Source organism: Urocitellus parryii, chromosome 7 (genome assembly GCF_045843805.1).
Source record: "Urocitellus parryii isolate mUroPar1 chromosome 7, mUroPar1.hap1, whole genome shotgun sequence".
NCBI lineage: Eukaryota > Metazoa > Chordata > Mammalia > Rodentia > Sciuridae > Urocitellus > Urocitellus parryii.
Window position 1 is genome coordinate 16020566 of NC_135537.1, and position 23389 is coordinate 16043954.

General features: G+C 38.0%; 2 protein-coding genes and 1 pseudogene across 5 annotated transcripts in view; 2 read left to right on the forward strand and 1 right to left on the reverse strand.

The window, feature by feature from the left end:
- Tatdn1 (TatD DNase domain containing 1) overlaps window positions 1–3401 on the forward strand; it is a 32644-nt gene extending 29243 nt beyond the window's left edge. For all 4 annotated transcript variants that reach the window (XM_026406980.2, XM_077801458.1, XM_026406975.2 and 1 more), the window contains 2 exons: window positions 855–981; window positions 3212–3401. In XM_026406980.2, the coding sequence (XP_026262765.1) occupies window positions 855–981; window positions 3212–3308 (224 nt within the window). In that variant the 3' untranslated portion in view covers window positions 3309–3401. The remainder of the gene's footprint in view (window positions 1–854; window positions 982–3211) is intronic.
- Window positions 3402–3936: 535 nt separating this feature from the next.
- On the reverse strand, window positions 3937–16393 carry Rnf139 (ring finger protein 139). The gene is made up of 2 exons (XM_026406955.2): window positions 15871–16393; window positions 3937–6026 (listed from the first exon to the last, which is right to left on the reverse strand). Exons 1-2 carry the CDS (start codon window positions 16049–16051, stop codon window positions 4204–4206), a joined length of 2004 nt encoding a protein of 667 aa, XP_026262740.1. The 5' UTR covers window positions 16052–16393; the 3' UTR covers window positions 3937–4203.
- Window positions 16394–19499: 3106 nt separating this feature from the next.
- On the forward strand, window positions 19500–19590 carry LOC113196159 (U6 spliceosomal RNA; annotated as a pseudogene).
- The last annotated feature ends 3799 nt before the right edge of the window (window positions 19591–23389 follow it).

Consider the following 23389-nt stretch of genomic DNA (forward strand, 5'->3'; position numbering starts at 1 on the left):
TCAGGACTTCATCCAGAGCTTCAAATTAAATCAAAAAATTGGGACTGGGGTTGTAGCTCAATGGTTGAGCATTTGCCTTACATGTGTGAGGCACTGGGTTTGATCCTTAGCACCACATGAAAAAAATATATATATGTTTTTAGAGTAAAATAAAGATATTGTGTCCATCTACAACTAAATATACAAGTAATTACCTAAGTAATTCTTTTAAAAACATTAACAAATGTCTTATTTATAATGTCTACTTCTACCACATTTTTAAAGTAAACTGAGAAAACTTGTATAAGATTTTAGAATCTATTTAAAATAAAAGAGTTAAAAGCTAAAATTTATCTAAATGTTGTGGCTCAAGGCTTTTATACCTTGCCTTTAAAGTTCAGATGGAGCCACTCTGGAGAAATTACTTTTATTTCCTTGGGATGTCGTGAAATGAGAAGATTTCATTAAAAGTACAATATTTGTAAAATATGTAACCTATTATAATGATCAAAGTAGTGTTCACGGCCAGTTTCACATTCAGAAGTGGCACTATAGAAATTTATCTCAAATGTTTTCATGTTAGAATTGTATTTCTTTTAGGTTTAGATCTTTTGTTAAAGCATGTATAATTTTACAATATTTGTTAGGTTAAGGTCTTTTGTTAAATATAACATAAAAGTGAGTTTTAATGTTTAAAATGCAATTTTGGGATTTTATCTTTTCTTAGAACTGTTTTCAGATGCATTAATTTCACTACTTTGAAGCTAAGTCATGGCTTGTTACTTAAAAGGTTTTGTATTTGTTTAATAATGTTCATAAGAAAACAATTTTTAAAAAGTAAACCCTTTAACAGACACTTCTTTACCTAACTCTAGATGCACCTTGGTGTGGAGTCAAAAATACACATGCTGGATCAAAATATGTAAAAACTTCATTTCCTACAAAAAAGAAATGGGAAAATGGGTATTGTTTAAAAGATAGAAATGAACCCTGTCATATAACGTAAGTGTTTTGCTGTTATGGTCTTTAAAAATTATTGACAATAACCACCAAATGCCACTTACAAAATGAACTCAAGGAACAAAATTCAAAGTTTCATAAAATCCAAGTCAAGTTCAGGTCAGTCTTTAACAAACATACACCACAATGGTACATGTTAGAAATAATGAATCTGCAGTGACACATCTTCATGACCCAAAGTTAAAGTTCAGGTCAAAGGTCATTTTAATAGTGAGTTGGAGGAATCTGAATTTGTACCTATTGCTGTTAGCTCCTATATTCACTTTCTCTCAATTCAGTGACTTTTAATTTAGCAATGAAGAAATCTAATTGGTCACCTATCATTTTGTAGGACCTTAAAAACTATTCATATCACCTTACCTTGTTTATTCTTATGTAACTTCATTGCTGCTGTTTGTAATCAGTTAGTCTTAGCAGACCTTTTTTAAATGATACTTGCATTTTAAATGATTTGACAACCTTAGGAAATCACACATTTCTTTAAGCCTTAGAACAAAATGATAAATGAAAGAATTTCCTTTTCCCAATCAAAAAAATTTAACAAGGGGGGCAGAACTTCATAGTGTATTTCCTAAAATGTAGTAACTTGAGTCATTTTATTATAAGTTTAGCACATGAAAATACTCGTGTCAAAAGCTACAGTGAATCTTATAACAAACTAGGAAAGCTAGTTTTATCATGTTAATGGGCACATATCGAATTTAACTGGGACCAGAGACATAGCAACTGTCTGCCTTGAAAGGAACTAGGAGTGCTTTAAGGTGACATTTCAGTTGTTTACTTAGCATAACTGGGAGTTAGGCCAGTCAAAGACAAACACCTTGAGCAAAGGCAGACACAGAAAAGACTTGGCTGATCTACAGCAAGGAGCCTAGTGTGGGAATAAGTAGGATGCATGGATTAGGTAGAAGGCAGCAGAATGAGGCTGGATTGTCCAGCTCTTTATGACAACCTTAGATTTGACTTTATCAGGACCCAAAGGATTTCAAACAGGAGAATGGCATGATTTTAAGGTATCATTAGTAATCAGTGTGGGGAAGGACAGGAAAGGAGATAGGTAGTAGGGATTGTACAGATCTTGCATAACTGAAAACCTATGCCTGGTGTGCTATATAAACAAAACCATTAAATTCTCAAGGATAATATACATTTTTAATTATTTTTTTAAGAATTCTTCAGGGCTGGGGCTGTAGCTCAGTGGCAGAGTATTTGCTTAGCATGTGTGAAGCAATGGGTTCAATCCTCAGCACCACATAAAAATAAATAAAATAAAGGCATTCTGTCCATCTATAACTACAAAAAATTTAAAAAAAAATAACTTCAGCTTTAGGCTATTGAAACCACATAAAAATAGACTAGATGGCAAAAGATGTTTGAAGATTGCCATACACTTTGTATTACCAATTCCTTTGGGTGTTCACAGTTAAGATACCCATAAAGGGAACAGAAAACTTATTACAAAGAGTATCTAAATGTTTAATTTACACTAGAACCTTCTAATTCATGTATCTTACCAATATGTAATAGTTAGGAAACACTGACAATTATCATTTTAGGTAAAGAAAGTTGATAGACTGACCCATGGGCTATTCTCTGTCTTACAGGACAGAAAGTATAGGAACATAAAGCCCTCACCCTCAACCACACTTTATTCTTCCTTTGCTGTCATTCTTAGTGGTTATGTAGCCATTTCTCGGTATCTTTAAAGGACTAGTTCTTCAAACAGTGGGTTAGTAAGTCTGTATAAAGAAAATTTGGGGTGCCGTCCTCCCAATTATCATTATATACAAATAAATGTAAATAAAACTGAACCCAAAGTAGAAAAGTACTTACCCTCATCACATGCAATATACATATCCTCCTAATTTTTAAAATGTTCATCATGACTCACTGAAGTGTTATGACCTACAGTTTTAAAGGATGCTTCCTTTCTGCTGGGTTAACACCATGATTGTGGTACACACGGTATAGAAGGCCAATTTTAAACTTATTTGATGCTGTTCTTGGTTCTATTTCTACCCAAGTCAGCTTCAGCACTTTGTCTCTAATTGCTGCTACAAAGTTTTTTTCTATGGATATTGCTAAAAACAACTGTTAAGCTTATTGTTAAAGGCAGTACAAGGTCTTCCTTTATGTGAAAAAAAATATTATATACCTTTAGAACAGAATACATGCTTGGAAATTTAACCATCCTTTTTTTGTTTTGTTTTAGTCAAATACTGGAGATAATGTCAGCAGTAAGAGATGAAGATCCACTTGAATTAGCCAATACACTCTATAACAACACCATTAAATTATTTTTTTCCTGATACTGGTATATCTTCCATTTTCCATCATGTATGTTACAATTTCATGATAAAACTGACTTTAAGTTTTAATAAAGAAAATTCTCTGGATGTCATCTAAATAGGTATCATCTTCAATTTTATCTATAAAATCATATCAAGATTTTAATATTTAATGCTCTAGTTTAAAATGATTAGATTACACAATGAAAATAGGTGTGAGCTAATCAAGTATGAAAATACAATTTTATAATACTTCAAACAGAATGACTGATTTTACCTAAAAATTAAATAGTACATTCTGGTCTATATCAAAGCTTAGTTGATATAAGCCTATTGCTCAACTTTTACAGCCTCTGTCTCATGACTTTTGAACCCAGCTCAACTACATTGCTACTCCAAGTTCAAAAAAGTTCTCAGGTGCATCTAGCTAGCTCATTTTTCTCTTAGTTCTAAAACATTCTATAGCCTTTCTCCTCTGATCCAAACTGTCTTTCCTTGACTTTAATGTGATTTCCCGATTTGCAATTTCATTCTCCCACCCGTTTTAAAGAAAAACTAGGGTCCAGAGTTAGATACATTATATAATTTCATTGAGGAATTTTTGGCACAGTTGACGCACTGTATGATTATTTTATCTATTAAAAAGCTATTTGTTCAAATTTTGTCATAAAAACGTGAAAACATTTTATTCTATGTACAATAATGTACACAAATTTAAATAGGTCACCAAAGAGACCAGAAGTAATTAAAGAGGTATATTTACAGTAGCACATCACAGTAAACGGAAAACCATTCACAGATTCAACATTGATACTGTTTTTGTGCTTGGTTACACACTGAAGTGAAGCATATTACTCCATTTTGGATGAACTGAATTTTAAACAAATACCTCAATGATTAGTAAATGCTATTTTAATCAGTCAGTGTCATCATTAATAAATTCTTCAGCTGCGGCGCCTGTGTGCTGAATCTCTCCATTTCTTTCTCTTTGAACATCATCATCACAATCTGTACTGTCGTCTTCGTTCAATTCCCTGTCAGATTCAGCAGCATCTTCCCTTATAGCTTCCTCTGGATTTTCATTTTCATTGGGTGCAATAAAGCCATTGTTGTTAGAGATATTTGCATTATCCTTGCTATCATCTTCGATGTACACTTTTTGATGGCACATTGGACAAGTATCTTGAATGTACAGCCATTTTCGAAGGCAAAGTGCATGGAAATAATGATTACATGGCGTAATACGAGCAGATGTTGTAAACTCATGATAGCAAATTGCACATACATCATCTATTTCTTGCAAGCGGCTCCCTTTTATTTCAGGAAGTGAATTAATTTTCTTCACAGCAGTTCTACGATTCATAAATGTCTTCCAGCCATTCTTTGCTTGTAAGTAGATGTTAAAATAGGCATGTAGGCACATCATACAAGCCCGAATTTTACTTCCTGACTCAAACATCATAGTATAAGCCCCATTTCCAAACATTACTACTCCAAATATAAATTCAATAATATTGCCTGTTGAACGAACGTAGTAGACGTAATCATCAAGCTTTTCCCAGAGGACATTATAATAGCCATCAATCATGAACAGTGTATAGACAGTGAGAGAAACAATTACTTTTAAGCAGAGTTCCACACAAAAGGCTGTAACTGCAAACAACCATGTATTTAGTGCATAATGATGCCAAAGAACATAACTAAGTAAAACAGGAAGAATAAACAGGCAAGCAGAGACAAACAGAACAGGAAAATGTCTACGAAAAGATGATACATGGGAGGCACTGAGAGACATTAATACAGGGTCTGTCATTCCATGGATGAAATGCAGGACTGCAGTTAATAAAAGGCACATGTTTCTACTTAAGCGAATAAGTCTCTCTTCTGGTCTTAGCCCACTTAAACCAGTCTGAAGAGCCAAAATAAAAAATAAAACAGGTGCTACAAAGCCAAGCCGCCTGTCATCTTCTTCAGTTGATCCAATAAAGGCCAATATTCCAAGTCCCAAATAATGGGCTACTGAGGAAATTACAGCACTCATGCCCAGGACAGTTAGTGTAGAATCACATCCACTAATTATAAGATTGCAAATGAGGTCCCAGAAATCATCCCAAGAAATGAAAAAGGACTCAGTTTCATTTGCCATCCTTAAAATGTACATTAACACTGTAGCCTGAGCTGTAATCCTTGTTAGCCAGAAGACTCGAAGTATATCTGGGAAACGAATCCTCTTCCATGTGTCCTCCATCAATAACTGTAATCCATAAATTCGATACATGTGCCTCACTAAAAGATAAACATATCGTGTGGAATAATAAAACCACTTAAGTTTCACTGCTAAGACAAGCACTGTATTTAATATGAGAATCAATGAAGAGGTAAAAACTAAAGTCTCTCTGATATGTAAGGGTAGCTCTGTGATTAAGCCTATTACAGGAACCAAGAGATCCAAAATAATTAATTGTGAATAGATGGAATGAATCTGGAGTAGTGTGATGTATCCAATTCCAAATGTTAGCTGTAAAACAATGAGTGCCATCCATAATGAGGGCCCTTTTCGAGGAAGCAGCTCAATTCCAAAAGCTGATGTGTTGTAGGCACCATAGAAGTCAATGTGCAAAGAAGCATAGTAATTCACCAACACTGAAGTTGCAGCTAGTAGAAAGGCTGAGCTGTACATGTAAAACTTGAAAAGTGATCGCTGTGACAAAATAAGAACAATACTGGATACAAATATACCTAAAAAAGAAAAAGGAAAGGTCATTTGAATGAAATGTGTTTTATACTAATAATTACTACTTAATTATGAATATTTCCAAAGTTATGAAAATTAAGCCTTAAGACAACTTAGGCTTAAGGGCCAATAAGGTTTTGTAAAGTCAAGGTTAAAAAGCAAACCTAACAATAATTTTTAAAATCTCACCCCTTTTTTTCTAATTTCTAAAGTAAATTCCATCATTCTATATGTCAGGCATGAAATTCCTAAATTATCTTCAGGACACATTTGTAAGGATATGTATCTTTTAATAAGTTAAAAAAACTTAGAAGAATATGTCCTTTGTAATTTCATAATCATTGAAAATTTAACTCCATCTAAAACTGTTAATTAAAAATATCCAAAATGGAAAACACTTGGTCCATTAAATCTTATAATTCTTTCATTTAAAAAAATCTTCAAGAAATCAAGTTTAAGTTTTAATTTCCTCCTTTTCTTCCAGTTGTGAATCCTGACCAGCTCTTATATTTTTCCTGATCCTTAAATTTGAGCATTATCCAAGGGTCCAAATTCACTTTTTTTTTTAAAACATATTTTCCTTCAGATTTCAAAAGTGCAAAGTTCCCTTTTCTCTATGCATTACTGAATTAATTTCTTCAAATAGCCAACCCTTTTTATTCTTCAAATTATACAAGTAACTTTCAGAAAATCAAAACACGTTAAAAAATAATAATAGTAACATTCCTCTCCTCCACTCCACATGTGACTATCATATAAACAGCCTGATGACATATAGTGGCCCCACCTTTCTTTGTTCGATGGCAAAAAATACTTTTAAAAATGAGATTATAGGGCTGGGACTGTGGCTCAGCGGTAGAGCGTTCGCCTAGCACGGGCGGGACCCGGGTTCAATCCTCAGCACCACATAAAAATAAATGCATTGTGTTGTATCCATCTACACCTAAAAAATAAATAATTAAAAAATGAGATTATAATAAGACACATTTTACAAGGTTTTAATTTTGGGAATGACATCCAAATATTCACCTAGTTCAACTCTCTTATGGCTTGGATTTTAAATGTCCCCCAAAAGGTCATGTGTCTAAGGCTTGGTCCCCAGTGTATCAGTGTTCAGAGATAGGACCTTTGGGTCCTATCAGATCCTATGAGAACAGGAGGGCTCTGACTCCATGAATGGATTAATCCATCTATGGACACTTCATTTAATGGGCTCCTGGAAGGTGTTGGAAACTTTTGGAAGTGGGACCTGGTTGGAGGAAGTAGGTCATTGGGGGCATGCCCTTTCAAGGGGATATTTTGTCCCTGGTCACCCTTTCTCATCTCCGTCTTCTTCCACATGATGAGCAGCTCTGCATTGTCACAAACTTGATTTTTCAAGCAGCCTGTATTTTGTGAATGCCTTTGAAAAACATAATCCAGGTGACAGAACCATTTACTTCTCCAGTGAGTAGTAATGAACTTATTTTGTAACACAGATTGAGGGATCCATTGATGCACAAGATGGAATCCTTGCCAGCTATCAGGGACCTATTGTTTAATAAGATAGATGATACAGATAAGTACAAACTGCAATTTCAGGTAGTGCACGACTATTAAGTGATTCACTTAAATTCTGTAGGTATGCTGAAGGAAAAGTCACTGTCAAAGAAAGTGGATTCCTAGAATGGATAATCTGACTAGTCAGTTTAGGGAAGGTTGGTGGGACAGAGAGAGAACTGTAAACACGGATGTAATTATGGTAGAGTAAGGAATGTGTGTGGGAAACAAGTGTGACACATTTGTATATATGTGCATGTGTGCGTATATTGAGAGCAATACCCCTCTAAAGCAAATAGCAAGTTGGATCCTTGAATGCCAAGACAAGGAGTGTAGGTTTTGGTTGACTGTAATTTCAGAGACACTGAAGAATGTATTTTGAGTAAAGAAATTAATAAAGGATGGATTTGTACAAGATGAGTTTTTAGATACAGACTGATTGGTATCATTAAGAGAGGAAAAGATTGTTGAGAGCCACAGCCGAAGGGGCCCCAGTAAACTTCCAGTTGCCAGCAAACTTCCAGCTGCCAGCTGATGATTGGCTCACAGCGGCCCCAGCAAACTGATTGGTATCATTAAGAGAGGAAAAGATGTTGGTAGAATTTAGGAACTAATTGGTAAAACTTGAGGATGTGGGGCCTGTAGAATAATAACAGTACCTTCAATTGAAATTGGAAATCACAAGGAAAAACTCATTCTACTTTAAGGTGAGTTAGGCTTTAGAAGTTTTGAGTTTTGCACTTGTAATGTACGAATATGTTAGTTAACGTTTTGCCTATGACAAAATACCTGAGAAAATGAACTTAAAGGAGGAAAAGTTTATTTTGGCTCATAATTTCATAATGTTCAAAGTTAAGAAACCATACCTTGAGATACAGAAAAAAATGACAAACTCCAATTAAACACCTGCCTGGCCATTGTACTTCATGTTATCAAGAAAGAGGCTGCATGTTACAGTAGAAGCATTTCATAACATGTTACATGTAAAAGCCAGGGCATGTTCCAGTTGCTTTAAGTGATGACTTTGCCCATAGACTTAAAATTTATCCTGTGTCTGTGTTATAGGTCACTTGTGAAAAAAGCAAAAGGACACAAATGACCGGTACATAATCCTCTGAATAATAATGACCTGCTTCTCGATCCCAATAGGCCTCTAGTATGGTCCCAAAGAGCAGAGATCTGGGCGCTTTCAGTAGAAATGGATTTCTTTTTCTTTTAAGAATTAGAAACTTTTTCCATGCAAGGTAACAAGGAAATGGAATGAACTGTGCCTAGTATATACTATATGTGATCTTACTTTCTCTATGTGGAAAAATAAAATTCAGTACTGTTCCTGAGACAAAGATGAACTAATCTTCTAAGTTGAGTCAAAATAAAAACAAAAGTTCTATTTTATGCCACTTAAAAAGGGAGAAAGTCAACAGGGACTATAAATGATTTTGTCAACGTGCTATTCCAGTTGGTAAATTAATCATCTCTAGTGACTATTCATGAGCTTTGCTGTAATTTTATAACCAATCCTTTTTATTCTCATGTTTTTTCTCAGAAGGTGATTTTTACACTCAAATAAAGGAATGATTTGGGTGTTAGACACTTCTGGATAAATAGTATCATTCTGCTTTATGCAAATATACCAAAGCAAAAAAAAAAAAGGATAGGATAGGATTAAATAATGTAGTGAGACTACAGCCTCAACATTTGGATATGACCTAGGAAGTAACAATCTGGAACTACTCTTTCCTGACTAAATCACACTCCCAAGGTATAATAATGAGTAAACATTTCGAGATTAGCATACTTATTTTAATTCCTACCCAAAGTTGGTTGGTAGATGAGGTTTTTTTATTTGTCTTTCTAATACTCATGCTTCTATATTTGAGATGTGGGAAGAATCAGCTCTCATTTTACAGAAAACAACATCTACTTTCCAAGTAATAAGTCTTCAAAGTAACAATCTCTCTGGTGATCTTTAGGGAGTACTGTTAATAATATCAAAGTTTCCTTGCATTTTCACAACTTTAGACGTGAAACTCTTGGTATTTATCCTGTAGGTCTATGAAAATAAAGTCCAGGGATAGCTTTTTAGTAAGACTTATAAATGACCAGCTTTATAAAGAAAAACCACCTTGGGACACAGAGAAACCATAACTCAGGGATTTCAGTCCAATTCTCCAGTGACCATAGTTTCATTGAGGTTGCTATGGATGAACTCAATTCATGAAAGAGTTCAGGACCTTTTCAATCTGGATTCTGGATTACCAAAACCAAACAAAAATAAGAAAATGAGGAAAAAACGAGGAGAGAAAAAAACCCACCATGCATTCACACAACTGTTAACTCTTTTGTGTGTGTTAAATCTGTTCACTCTCAACCTCTTCAAACTTATGGTTAAAAATTAGGAGCCGGATGCGGTGGCACACACCTATAATCCCAGTGGCTCAGGAGGCTGAGACAGGAGAATCACAAATTCAAAGCCAGCCTCAGCAACTGCAAGGCACTAAGCAACTCAGTGAGACCCTGTCTCTAAATAAAATACAAAATAGGGCTGGGGATGTGGCTCAGTGGTTGAGTACCCCGAGTTCAATCCTGGTACCAAAAAAATAAATAAATAAAAATTAAAAGGAAATAAGGTATGATATGTACAGTTCTTCAGATCCCTTAAATAACTTTAAAACAATCTAAAGCAAGCTGTGGAAAACACTTCAAGATCTGATAGAGAGAAGCACAGCAATAAATGTGAATAGTACTTTTACCCAACACAGCCCCAAACAATGAAATTTAGGACAAAGTAAATAAAGCATCTTGAGAGGTTGTTAATCTGTTAGTATATTTGATGAAGAAAAAACTATATCATAAAGACAAATTTGCTATCAAGCTCCCATTTTAGTTTTTAAACCCTGATATTCTGAGTCTTTTATTCATGACAGTTTTGATTTTGGGTGTTCAGAATGTTGGTGCACACCTGTAATCCCAGCAACTCAAAACACAGAGGCAGGAGGATCACAAGTTTGAGGCCAGCCTCAGCAATTTAAGACTCAAAATAAAAGATAGAAAAAGCTGTAGATATAGCTTAGTGGTAAAGCACCCCTGGTTAAATCTCCATTACCAATAAATAAATAAGTAAATGAAATTTTGCCTTTGAACTAAAACTGTAACAAGTGTGTTTTTATTGTAAGTACATAAACATAGATTTAGAAAAAAAAAAAAAAGAAAAAGCCAAACCCTATTGTGGCATTAAATGAGGAGTTAACCAAGTTTTTCTAAGAGTCTCTTACTTATCTATAGTACTGTGAAATATATATTTATATTTGATCTTCATCCAGATTCCTAACACATTGCTCCTAAAATCTTTTGAATCCAGAGTAACAAAACTGTTTTGTATACTAAGGAGATGGCTGAGGGGCTCCTGGATAGGCTCAGATGGGGACTGGTTGACAACCAAACGATTAAAAGCCTGTAATATTTGGTGCCATTCTCACCCCCCAATCCTGAGGAGGTGAGAAGGGTTGAAGGTCGAGTTGCTAAATCAGTGGTCAATGATTTAATCAATCATTGACCATCATAATCATAATGGAACTACCACAAAACCCCAAAAGGACTGGGTCCTGCGGCCTTCCAGAGAGCTGGTCACATGGAGGTTCCTGGAGAGTGGTGGGCCCAGAGAGGGCATGGAAGCGCCATACTCCTCCCCTTGTCCTCCCTGGCCTATGCATCTTTTTTATCTGATTGTCCAGTTTTTATAATAAATAGTAAATGTATGTAAAGCATTCCCCTGAGTTGTGAACTGCTTTAGCATACTAAGTGAACCAGGAGAGGGTCATGGAAACCCTGATTTATAGATCACAGGTCAGAAACACATGCCACAACCTGTGTTTGTGAATGGTACCTGAAGTTAAGAGGCAAGCTTGAGAAACTGAACTCACAACCAGTGGGTTCTGATGATACATGTCAGCATTACATTTAAGGACACCCAGTGGTCATCCCTGAAGAATGTGTTGCAGAATTGGTTGATAGTAAGGAGAAATCCACATACACATTTTGGTGACCAGAAGTGAAGCATTCTGGGTTGGTGAGAATAGGATAAACACTGGGTTTTTTTTCTGTATTATGCTATTTTACTAAGTTTCTTGTACATCTTGACAAACTATTAAGCACACATGCATATATACACACCTTCTGTTTTTGCTTTTTTGGGGGATGCTGTCTTTTGATTAACAGGTTTCTAATCTTAACCTCATTTATCAATCTATTTTCTACATTTGCTTTTATGTATTTTAAAAGTATTTCCCCCTTATGCTAAGGTTGAAAAAAATCCACATTTCTTCTAAAAACTTAAAGGTCCGCATATTACATTTAGGTATTAGGTTCACAAAGAACTGACTTTATAGACATGAAGTAAGGTCCAGTATAATATTTTCCATGTGAATAAGTAAATGACCACTAATTAGACCATATTTAACTCAATGTGATTCAATTCTACCTTGAAACACATCAAGTTTCTATATATAGACTGACGGTCTATTTCTGGACTGTGTATTCTGTACTACTGGTTTGTCTATCCTAGCTATTTTCAACAAGGGCTGAAGTTGCCCCTCAGAGAACTTACAGCAAAATCTAGACACAGTTTTGGCTGTGTGTGTGCATGTTGGGGGTGTGCTACTGGCATACAGTGGGAAGAAAAATCCTACAATATACAGAACAGCACCCTCCCAACACAGAATTACCCTGTCCGAAATGAATACAGTGCCACTGTTGAGAAACACCTGCAGCACCAAAATTAACTATGTCATTCAGTACCACAAATAACAATTCTCATTCTTTTCAAGAACTCTATCATATGGCAAGGCCTAATACAAAGAACAGACTTCCATCTAATACACATTAAAGTTTGGGCTTCTTGTTGTTATTATTTCCAGTAGTGCTCAAATGAGTATCCTTGCTCACAGCCTTTGTACAGCTATAATCTCTAGGTCAAATCCACAGAACTAGAACCATGAGTTCAAAGGTACAGAGAAAATGTCAAGTTGACAGTGCCAAATGATTTTATACAGAAGTTAGGACCTACCAAAACCATATAAATTTTCCTTTTTCAAATAATAACTTTGCCAAAAGTATTTTTTAATCACAACGTGAACTCTTTACCAATCTAACGAGTGAAATTCTAATATGAATGTATTTCTTAAATGCTAGATGAGGCTAAGTCATGCTTTCTTTTGCTTAATGACCACGTGTATTTTGTTTATTGTGAACTGCAAGGCCCATGTGAGTATAAGGTTTTTAAAATTTTTTTAACTGACAGTAAAACTCTTACTATTTTCCCCTCAGTTTGTCATTTTTTAAGATTTTTTTTTTGGGGGGGTAAGCCTTTGCTGAGGATCAAACTCACTCATGTTAGGCAAGCCCTCTACCACACTAAGCTACAACCCCAGCCAAAGATTTTTTATTTTGTTTTGCCATAAATAAGTTTTTCATTTTTATGTACTCTTATTTGTGAGATTTCCCCTGTCATTTCTGAGTTTTCTTTTATGTTTAGAAAGCCCTTTGCCAACTCAATGAATTACCTACCACCATATGAGTAATACTATTAAAACAAACTTCTATGCTTGCATTTTCTGTCTTGGATATAAGTTTGCTCATTCAGCATTATGCTGCTCTGAACTGAGTTTCATTTAGCATTTAACACTTGTTAAGAAAGAGCCTTGGGCTGAGTTGTGGCTCAGTGGTTGAACGAGTACAAGTCTGCGGCACTAGGTTTGATCCTCAGCACCACATAATAAAATAAAGGTATTGTGTCCACCTTAACAACAACAAAATACACTAAAATATTTTTTAAAAGACCTTTAAATTCTTAAACATTCTATATAATGTCCTATGACTTTATCTGAAGCTCCAAAATGAGATGCTTTACCTTCTGACCTGCTAAAATCTCTAATTAGTTTGATACTCAAAGTACAGTTGCTGTACCCTTTTGCAGGCAGAGAGGAATAAACACTTCAAACACTACAAAAACAACAACAACAAAAAACTGGTAATGTGTGAAAAGGTGAGATTGATAAGTTCTGACTAGAACTGAGGAAAAAAAACAAAGAAAAATTAATTTCAACTACCATTAGTATCTTTTTTAAAAAAATATATTTGCTTTATTTTATGTGGTCCTGAGGATTGAACTCAGTGCCTCACATGTGTGAGGCAAGCACTCTATGGCTAAGCTATAACCCCAACCCTACCATTAGTATCTTTTACACACCTGCCTGTCATTTAAAAAATATATATATTCGCTTTTATTTAGAGTTAATGTTTTAGCACCCAAATCAGTAACTTTCATTCTTACAAACATGAAAAATTAGCACAATTACACTGGCACGATATAAGGAACAATCAAGATGATAGATTTGAAAAATATTCCTCACAAAAACTGACCCAGAGAATATTCTGAGGTCAAAATTTTCAAATAAACATTTTGCTGATGTCTTCAAAAGACCAAAATATATGTAACAATGTATGATCTTAACTGAAACATTAAAATATTTTTTTAAAGTAAAGAAGGTTACTAACAGCTAACACTTACATAGTGTTGTTTTAAAAGGTTACATCCTAACTCATTTACTGTTCTAAGCCCTAAGAGATACCACCATTATCCATCTTTATAAAAAGAATACAACCTAGATACAGAGCATTTAAGTAACTCACCAAAAAGTTCTTCTGTAAACTTTCAAATACAAAACTTCCATGATTGTTTAAAAAAAATAGAAAGCACAAGTAAAACAGATTACTTTGCTTAATGTTCTTAAATTACAAATGATTTAATTAAGGAAAACACTCCTTTTTTATTAAAGCTGCATAGGCTGAAGCTCAACAGAGTTCTGCACTAAAGTACCAGGTCCCTTAGGGTTCTCACACAATCTGTAGTTATGCCATAAGGATGTTCAAGGCAGTGGCTCCACTATTTCTTGAGTGAATATGCAGAATTCTATCAAACACAGTCCTATTTTTGCTACTAATAACAGTGATAGCACACTTTGCTGAAGGAAAGTAGGAATGGTTGGAATTAAGTAGCCAGTGGGTTATTAAAAAGCCTTGTGCTAAAAAACACCACATTTACAGGGTTTAGTTTTAAGATAAGCCTGTGGGCATTAGTATACCGTTCTGTATCTGAATTTCAACATACTGAGGAGGAAAGTAAACCATACTTAATGTCAAAGGATATTTAAGCCCAGGTTCTGGCAAACACATACCAGCTGTGTACCAACAGCAAAACACTTAACCTTTATGACCCTCAGTTTCCTCATTTGTAAAATGAGAATAAAACCACCGACCTCTGAGGGATGTCTGATAGTTAGGTTAAATCATATCAATGAAAATACTATGAAAAAGTAAAGCCCCAGACTATTGTAAAATGTTACTTATTGCTAAGAAAAAAATTTAATCTTCATCGTCACTCTTTTTTTTTTTTTTGTAAGCATAAAGCAACAGATGGCTTGTGATTCTTTCAGAATCAGTTGGGTTGATAAGGATCTCAGTATCAGCCGGCCCTCAGCAACTCTTCAAAAGCACTAGCCGGCTAAAGACTGATCACAAGAATTACCTCATCAATAAAATTTGCCAAGTTTTGATTACTGAAAAAAATTCTTTTACACACACAAAAATGCTTCTCACTCTGGTGATGTACGTGAAGATGGAGATGGAGAGTGAAACATAAAATGCTTTTGACACTCCATCCACATGCAGAAGTCCCTGCTGCAAATGTCAGTGTCTTCTCCGTTTCTTCATGCAAAATGTTAGGACTAGTTAGAAGCACACTTCTAACAAGAAATCGTGAGGGTTTTTGGTAATGGCTTCAAGGTCTGACATTCAAAACCCTGTCTCCTTGGCTAGGATGTCATTTACCGCAGACACTTCACCCGCGGATGCAGAAGTGACAACACACAAAAACTGCATTTTAAAAAGGGGGACACTGAGGCCCACACATTGGCACAAGTCCAAGGTCACAGAGAGAGACCAGGACAAGCAGAGTCGCTGTGTTTTTCCAAGGCTGCCGCAGAGGACGCGGTAAACGGGCACTCGTGCCCCTGGAGAGCAGCAGGCGGGGAGCCGCGCTCAGGCAGTCTCGCTGCCCCTCTCAGGTGCCACGCTCCAGCGGGCTGCCTCGCCAAGACCGCTCGGCTGTCAACTCCGAGACTAGTGCCACTTCCTGCCCCCGCCGCCCCGCCAAGGGCCCCTCTGGGGCATCAGACCGTGGTTACCAAAGGCGCGCGCGCGCGCCGGCCGCTAGGGCCACGTCTCGGCCGGGGGGCCGCCCCGTCTCCTTACCAAGGAGCCGGAGAAAGATCTGGAGCACGATGCAGAACCGGCTTTGGCTGGAATCGTAGTAGGAGTTGAAGATGGCGTCGATGATGTAGAGGCAGGGCACCCGGAGCGCCACCTCGAGCGCCGCCCAGACCTGCTGATGGGCCATCCGCACCTGCTGCTGCGGGGGCCCCACCGCCGCCATGAGCCGCTGCCACACCGGGGCTGGGCGGGCCGGGCCGGGCGCGCGGGGCAGAGCCCGGGACCGCGGCCGGGGCGGGGGCTGGGCGGGCGACTCCGCCCCCACCCTCCCTCCTCTCCTGTCTCTCGCGGCCCGCCCCGCCGCCCGCTCGCGTCTCCCGAGCTGGAGCAGGCGGCGGAGGCGGAGGCGGCGGCGGCTGAGGCAGCGGCGGCGGCGGCTCCCCGGGAGGCCTCTGGGTGTCGGTGTTTCCGGCTGGCTATGGTCTGGCTCCTCCTCCCTCCACCGCCTCCCCCGCCCGCGGAGCCACCATCTTGACCCCGCCTGCCTCTGCCGTTGCTGCTGTTGCGAGGCCCGGAGGCTGCGCCCGCGGTCACGCGAGAACGCGGAGCCCTCGCTGCTCCCTGCGTCATAATCGGGCGCTCCCCACGCCGTCATCGCGCACGGCCAGGAGCGACTCAAAGGGTTGCCATGGTTTCCGCCCGTCTCCGTGGTCCGAGCGGTCTGGGCGCCACCGTGTGGCACACGCCTTCTCGGAAGCGCCCTGCCTCAGGTTTGTCAGTCACCGCGGTGGCGTCTACCTAGCGAGGGACTCCATGCTTCCGGAGGCCGAAGTTATCAGCCGTTTTATTAGATCTCATTAAGTGTCCCATAAACATGCTTCTTGCTGCTTGGGAGGAGAAGAGCCAAAGGACCTACCCCACCCCATTTGGAGGCCGGGTCTCCGAGACTGGAGCCGCGGGAAGGGAAGTAACTGCAGCTGCGAGGCCACCTGGGTCCTGGTGAGGGCATCGCAGCGTGGCTTCTGGGCGGCTGTCGGGAGGCTGTGGGCTGGGTGTGGGGTGCGCGGCCAGGAAACACCTCCTCTGTGCCCGTCCCACTCCTCTGGTCCTACCCAGATGGGCGGAACGAGGACATTCGTGGCCTCCTTTTCCTAACACCTAGGGATGATCCCGCCGGTCATCGGTGACAGTCCTGCTCCCCCACAAGTTGAAGCTTGAACATTAGAGAAGCACGCAGGCAAGCAGATAAAGCAGGGTTTATTTAATAAGAGGTAACGGTAGACTTCTCCTGGGAGGAAGAAGGGGGCCATAGCTGGCATCCTGGTTTCCCCAGGAGCGAGGTGTTCTGCCTTTTTATGTGTCCTAGGCTTCCTTTGTTCCCCTGCCCTCTACCCATATGTTTCTCCTTCCTGCCAATGTGACTAGGCCCAGGAATGCTCCCTGGGATGCCCAAAAGGTGGGAAAAGCGGGGAGCTGAAAGGGGCAGGGCAGGATGGAGCCCCTTTAAGTAAAATGGAGCCACATTAAGTAAAAGTCTTATAGCTCCCTCTAGGGTGGGGCAATTCCTGGGACAGGTTACCTTAGCAACAGGTTGGCGCTGGGGTAGGTTCTTGATTAGGTTGGAGGAAGGGCTCCCAAGGAATTAGTGTTTCAATCCTTCAGGGGGCAGTCTCCAACTTCCCTGACTCACTCAAAATGGGCCTCCTTGATCCGACCTGACTCCATTTACCTACCTATACTGACGGCCTGTCTTAATTCTGGCTTCAGGGACACTGTGGCCTAATGATACCCCAGTTACTGTGAGGAGTCCTGATTCCCCAAATGCTGAAGTATAATACCAGAGAAGCACGCAGAGGCAAGAGTAGAGTGGAACGTAAAAGGCTTTATTAAAGGATAGCAGAGAAGACTTCCCCCACGGAAGAAGGGGATGAAAGGCTGTATCTTGGGATGGGGAGGTCTTATTCCTTTTATATATAAGGTCTTCTTTTGTCCTCCTACATTCCTGTCCTTTATCTTGCTTATTTCCCTCTATCCTGCATGTGATGGGGGATGCAGGTGGGAAGGCCAAAGATGGAAAACTGGTGGGCCTATTAACATTTCAGGCTCCCAGGTGTAGTTCTGATTTCCCCAGGCTCAGATTGGACGCCATTTTCTTTATTAGACTCAATATCAGACCCAATTTGCCTATCTACACTAACTACTTGACTTTAAATCTGGATTCACTAAGAACTCAGACCTCTCAGTCTTTGATTTCTTGTCATCAAAGGTGAACACACCTGGACAATCCTTCCCTTCCTCCTGGGGGAAGATGAATCCTTTCTCCTACTTTCTTGCCTATCCATGTCGTTTGAATCCGTCTGGATGTTATCTTGCTTTTCCTTCACCAGCAAATGAGAGTTAAGCTAGGCCAGCGCCTGCACTATAGACCCAGCTGTCTTAGACTAAGTAAGTTAAAATAGTAAGCAAGAAGCCTGGCTGCCTTGGGCTCCTAGCTCAAAGCGCATTGCACAATCTAATTTGTATCAGGGATAAATGGGGGTGGTTATCCTCTTCTGAGATTATTCATAAAATTGCCAAATTCTTACAAAGCCCTTTTTCTCTGAGTGGAGCTATCTGTGGTAGGAAGACTGGATCCTCATCCAAAGTCTTTACTGCAGTCTCACGTTTTTAATATTCGGTTTTCCTCTGCCAATAGTGATTGCCATACTAGGCACTGTGCTAAGGCTATACTTTTACTTTAATCTTTGCATTGACCTTATTTTGGTAGGTAGTATTATACCTGTTTTACAGAGGAGGTAATTGAGGTTTAGATAAATTGCAAGATCACAATGGTAGTAGGTAAGTATTGGGCAGCTAGTATGGCCAAAGCCAGAATCAGGATTTGACCTCAAGGCTACCTGAAGCTCAAAACTTTGGCATCTTTTTTTCTTTTCATCAATAGTCAAATCTTCAACCAGACTGGATCTCTTCTTCTGTCTTCACAGTCTCTTAAAAGCACCAGTCCCCAGTTCTAGCTCAGTGGTAGAGCACTTGCCTCGCATGCATGAGGCCCTGGGTTCGATCCTCAGCACCACATAAAAATAAATAAATAAAAATAAAAATGTAAATAAAAAGAGTAGCAGTCCCCTTTCTAATGTTATTTTCACTATCCTAATTCAAGAGCCTCCTGTAGCTTGCCTGGTTTTTGTAATATCCTCATTACAGTTGCTATCTTTTTGAATCCAGTCTGTTTACTGCTGCCAGGTTAATTTTCCTAACTGTACATATGGGGAATAATCTTGTGGTTATGACAAAATTCCCAAAGGAAAGCAAACCTGGTAATGTGGGAGAATTATGAAGCCTTATGAGAACTTCAGAGAGGTAAATTAGCTACTCAACTCATCTCTTATTCCTCCCTGGGTGCAATTTAAAGCAAAAAGAATGAAGTCATTATGGAGGAAAAAGGTCCACAAGGAATATTCTTAAAAATGTAGTAGAGGAGACAGGAGGTGAGTACCACTGTGTTCATGGGCTTTCCTCTTATTTTTATTTTAAAAGTTAAGTGTTATAAATATTAAATAAAAATATTTTAAAATGAACTACTTTATTCCTTTGTTATCAATGTTTTAATTTACTTCTAATCTTAATTTGAAGTAAAATCTTATTAGTGGAATAGTTTCTATTTGCTCCCTTTGGTAACATACTAACAAAACAATTAGAATGTTCCAGAGATGATTAGCATGGCCCCTGGCCAAGGATGACATGGAAAATTGCCTTCTATTTCATAAAGCCTTCCATTTAAAAACGAAGGAGAAGTTGTTTCTAACACAGATTAATTAGTGGTCACATTGTCATTCTTCTCTTACATAGAACTTTGAACAAGTCTGTAAACAATGACTTCACTTTCCCCAACTATAAAAGTTTGAATAAAATTCTGTCAAGTATTTAAAAATACTACCTTAAAACTAAATTTAAAATACTACCTTAAAATGAAATTTGTATAGATGAGGAAATTTATAGAGAGCTTAGGAATTCTTAAGATAAAAGATAAATTTTCAAATAGCTGCAATTCACTGAATCTAATTTTTGCTTGTTTTCTACATTGTTTGAACTTTGCACAACTCCATTGCACCTTTATCACAATGATATCTGGAAGAGTGTGGTGTGTGGGTATATATTCACACATAGAACACCTGCATTCAAAAATACAATCTGTTCATTTGGCTTTTTTAAAAAAATATTTTTATTGTCAATGGACCTTTATTTTATTTATTTATATGCAGTGCTAAGAATTGAACTCAGTGCCTCACACATGCTAGGGAAGCACCCTACACTGAGCCAAAACCCCAGCCTCTGTTCATTTGGCTTTGATGTTTCAAAAAACCTTTTTGCAGCTTTCAAATCCTTTATATGAAAGATGGGTAAAACCTAGATTGAATTTTCAGAGGATATTCATTAGTCAAGTTTATATTTCAAGCAACAAAAACTGATTCTTGACTCTCTTAAGCAAAAAGCAAATTCATTAGAGGTTTATTTTGATTATTTTTCAAGTCCCAGGAAAAAGCATCCAATTGGTTAATTTTATTGGATCATATACCTGTACCTAGCTTCCTTAGTAGGAGCGAAAATGTAATGTGGTGTCCAGATATCATTGAGATAAAGGAGTAATGGAAAACAAGCACTTAACTAGAACGCCGCCACCATCACCACCCTCCCACACATAGACACTTCCAACAGTGTGTTAAGTATTTCCTTCAAATGGAAGATAAGGATGCTGATATGAAGAGCAGGGACTGAGAGACAAAATACATACTATAACTTTGTCTCCAAACTTGGAAATTAAAGTAAAACTCAAACATACCAATCAAAATTCAACTATTAGAATCTTCTGGTTTTTTAAATGCCAAATAAATAGGAAGAGTCTGTGTTTAGTTAACAAAAGAGAATATATGGTATTTGAGTCAATATTGGGTGTATATTGACTAACTTTTGGTTAACAGATATTGATGAACACTTTCTATGTGTTCAGCAGTACCAGCCCAGTTCTCCTCTTTACTAGTTCTCTGTTTTGGATAAAGTATGCAACCTGTCTAATCTTCAGTATGTTCTTCTGGGAGAAAAGAAAAAAAGCTTAATATCACCAGTTGAGATATTATGAAAGGCCTATATAATCTAATTAAGCCTTATTAGATTTGTCCAAGGACCCAGAACTAGTCAATAATAGTGGCAGAACTAGGCTTATAACTAATATTTTTCTGATTCCAGAGCATAAGATCTGATCCTTGGCAAGTAATTTTTCATGCTTGTTAAAATAATTAAAAAGTATATTTCAGGGGCTGGAGATGTAGCTCAGTAGTAGAGCACTTTTTAGCATACTCAAGGCCCTACGTCGAATTCCCAGCACCAAAAATGAAAAATTAAAATGGAGTCAACATAGCTTAAGTTCAGTTATGTCCTAACAAATTTTAGGAGGAATATTTATTGGCACCTCAGTATTATTATACGTGACATTTTGCAGTGACTCTCTATATAAAGTTGTTATGTGAGATAATCCTTAAGTAGGATTTATTGTACATTAGAAAATAAATGAAAAAATGTTTGTCTAGGGTGGTGGTCAAGCATAATATAAGAACTGAGATACTGTTGAGAGGAAGAGTATAAGTAATATTAAATTAAAAACATCTCTCAAGGCAGGCAGCCCAGAGAACATGAACATATATAGTCATGTGTCACTGAATGAGGGGATCCATTCTGAGAAACGTGTCATTAAGGCAATTTCATCTTTTTGAAAACACCACAGAGCATACTTACACAAATTAATATGGCTATGGTGACACTAGGTGATATAATCCTATGGGACCATGGTCATATATGTGGTCTATTGTTGACCAAAACATTATGCAGCACATGACTTAGTATCCCACTGGCAGTTGGAGATTATGGGACCCTTCACCCAAGGTAGGGTCCCAGTAGTTCACAGTCTTCTGATGATCACTTCTCATTTCACAGCTGTTTTAGTTAGCTTTTTAATCTTTGTGATCAAAAGATTCAACAAGAAATATAAGAGAAATAAAAGTTTATTTAGGGCTCATGGCTTCAGAGGTCACAGACAAATAGCCAATTCTGTAGCTCTCATGGGGAAGAGTATGGCAGAGGAAAGCAGCTCAGGATATGGCTATTAGGAAGCAGACAGAAGGGTTTGTGTGTGTGTGTGGGGGGGGGGGGTGGAGGTGGAAATCTCTGCTCACTAGGGACAAAATATACCCTAAAGGCAAGTCCCCAGTGATATCCCTCTTCCAGGCATACTTTACCTGCCTACAGGTACCGCTCAGTTAATCCCTATCAGATTAATCCACTGATTATGGTACAACTCTTATAATCAATCTAATCTTCACCTCTGAATTTTCTTTTTTAATCACTTAAATAATTTTGTTTTAATGCGACTTTTATTTATATTTATCTCCATAAATTCACCACTGAATATTCTTGCATCATCTCATGTGTGAGCTTTTGGAGGAGCACCTCATATCAAAACCATAACAAAAGCTATACCAACTGAGTTGGATAAAAGCTTCAGAGAGAGGTTTTGGTATTGTAAAGACTTCAACTTATGGATTCAATGTAATCCTAACTTTTAAAGATCTCAGTAGATTCATTTTCCTTGAATGTGACAAGCTGATTCTAAAATTCATAGGGGAATGGAAAAGGTCCATAAAGACAAGGCAACATTGAAGAACAAAGTTGAAATATCTTTTACTATCAGATGTCAGGCTATTTTAAAGCTGTAGTAATGACAACACAATGGTATTGGTGCATGGATAAAAAAAAACCAACCCATGGAACAGATTAAAAAGTCTAGAAAAAGTCCTACATAGATACAGTCACCTGATTTAAGATAAAAGTGCAGTGGGAAAAGGATTTTTAAAAACCCAGCAATATAATGGGACTTTGGATATTGCCTAACAAACAATAGCATATCCCTTAACTGCAAAACACTGTAGAGGCATTCTCACTAAAGTTGGGAACGTGGCAGGGTGGTTTGCTACATCACTTCTTTCTAGTATTTTAGAGGTGGGGGATGGAAATAGGGCAAGTTCAAATGCTTCCTTTTTTAACCAGGGTTTAGCTATTTTTCTTGAATAAATGCTCCTTGGATTATTGCAAGTTTTTAATTACTTTTTAGAGTTTTTAAAAAGTTAAATTTGATAGGTTTTTGGACAGTGGTAGGAGATACTTTGCCATTTTGGAAGTCATCCATTTTACTCTCAATATTGGGTAGGAAAATACCAAGAGAACTCTAGCAGATGCCTTGGGTGGAAGACATTTCCTTTCTGCCCTTGGTGTAACAGTGATCCTTCCTCTTGATCAGTTTCGGTGACCACAACCAGGATGTGACCCTTCCTTGCCCACTGGTCTGTTGTAACAAGAAACCTGAAATGACTGGGAAACAGCAGGTTACAGTTTAGAGGGTCAATTATTTTGTCTGTTGATGAATGAGTCGCTCTGTTGGGAATCAGGACCTTTCGACTCACCAAATTGTAGGACTGAGAGACACAAACACCCACACAGGATACTAGGAGTG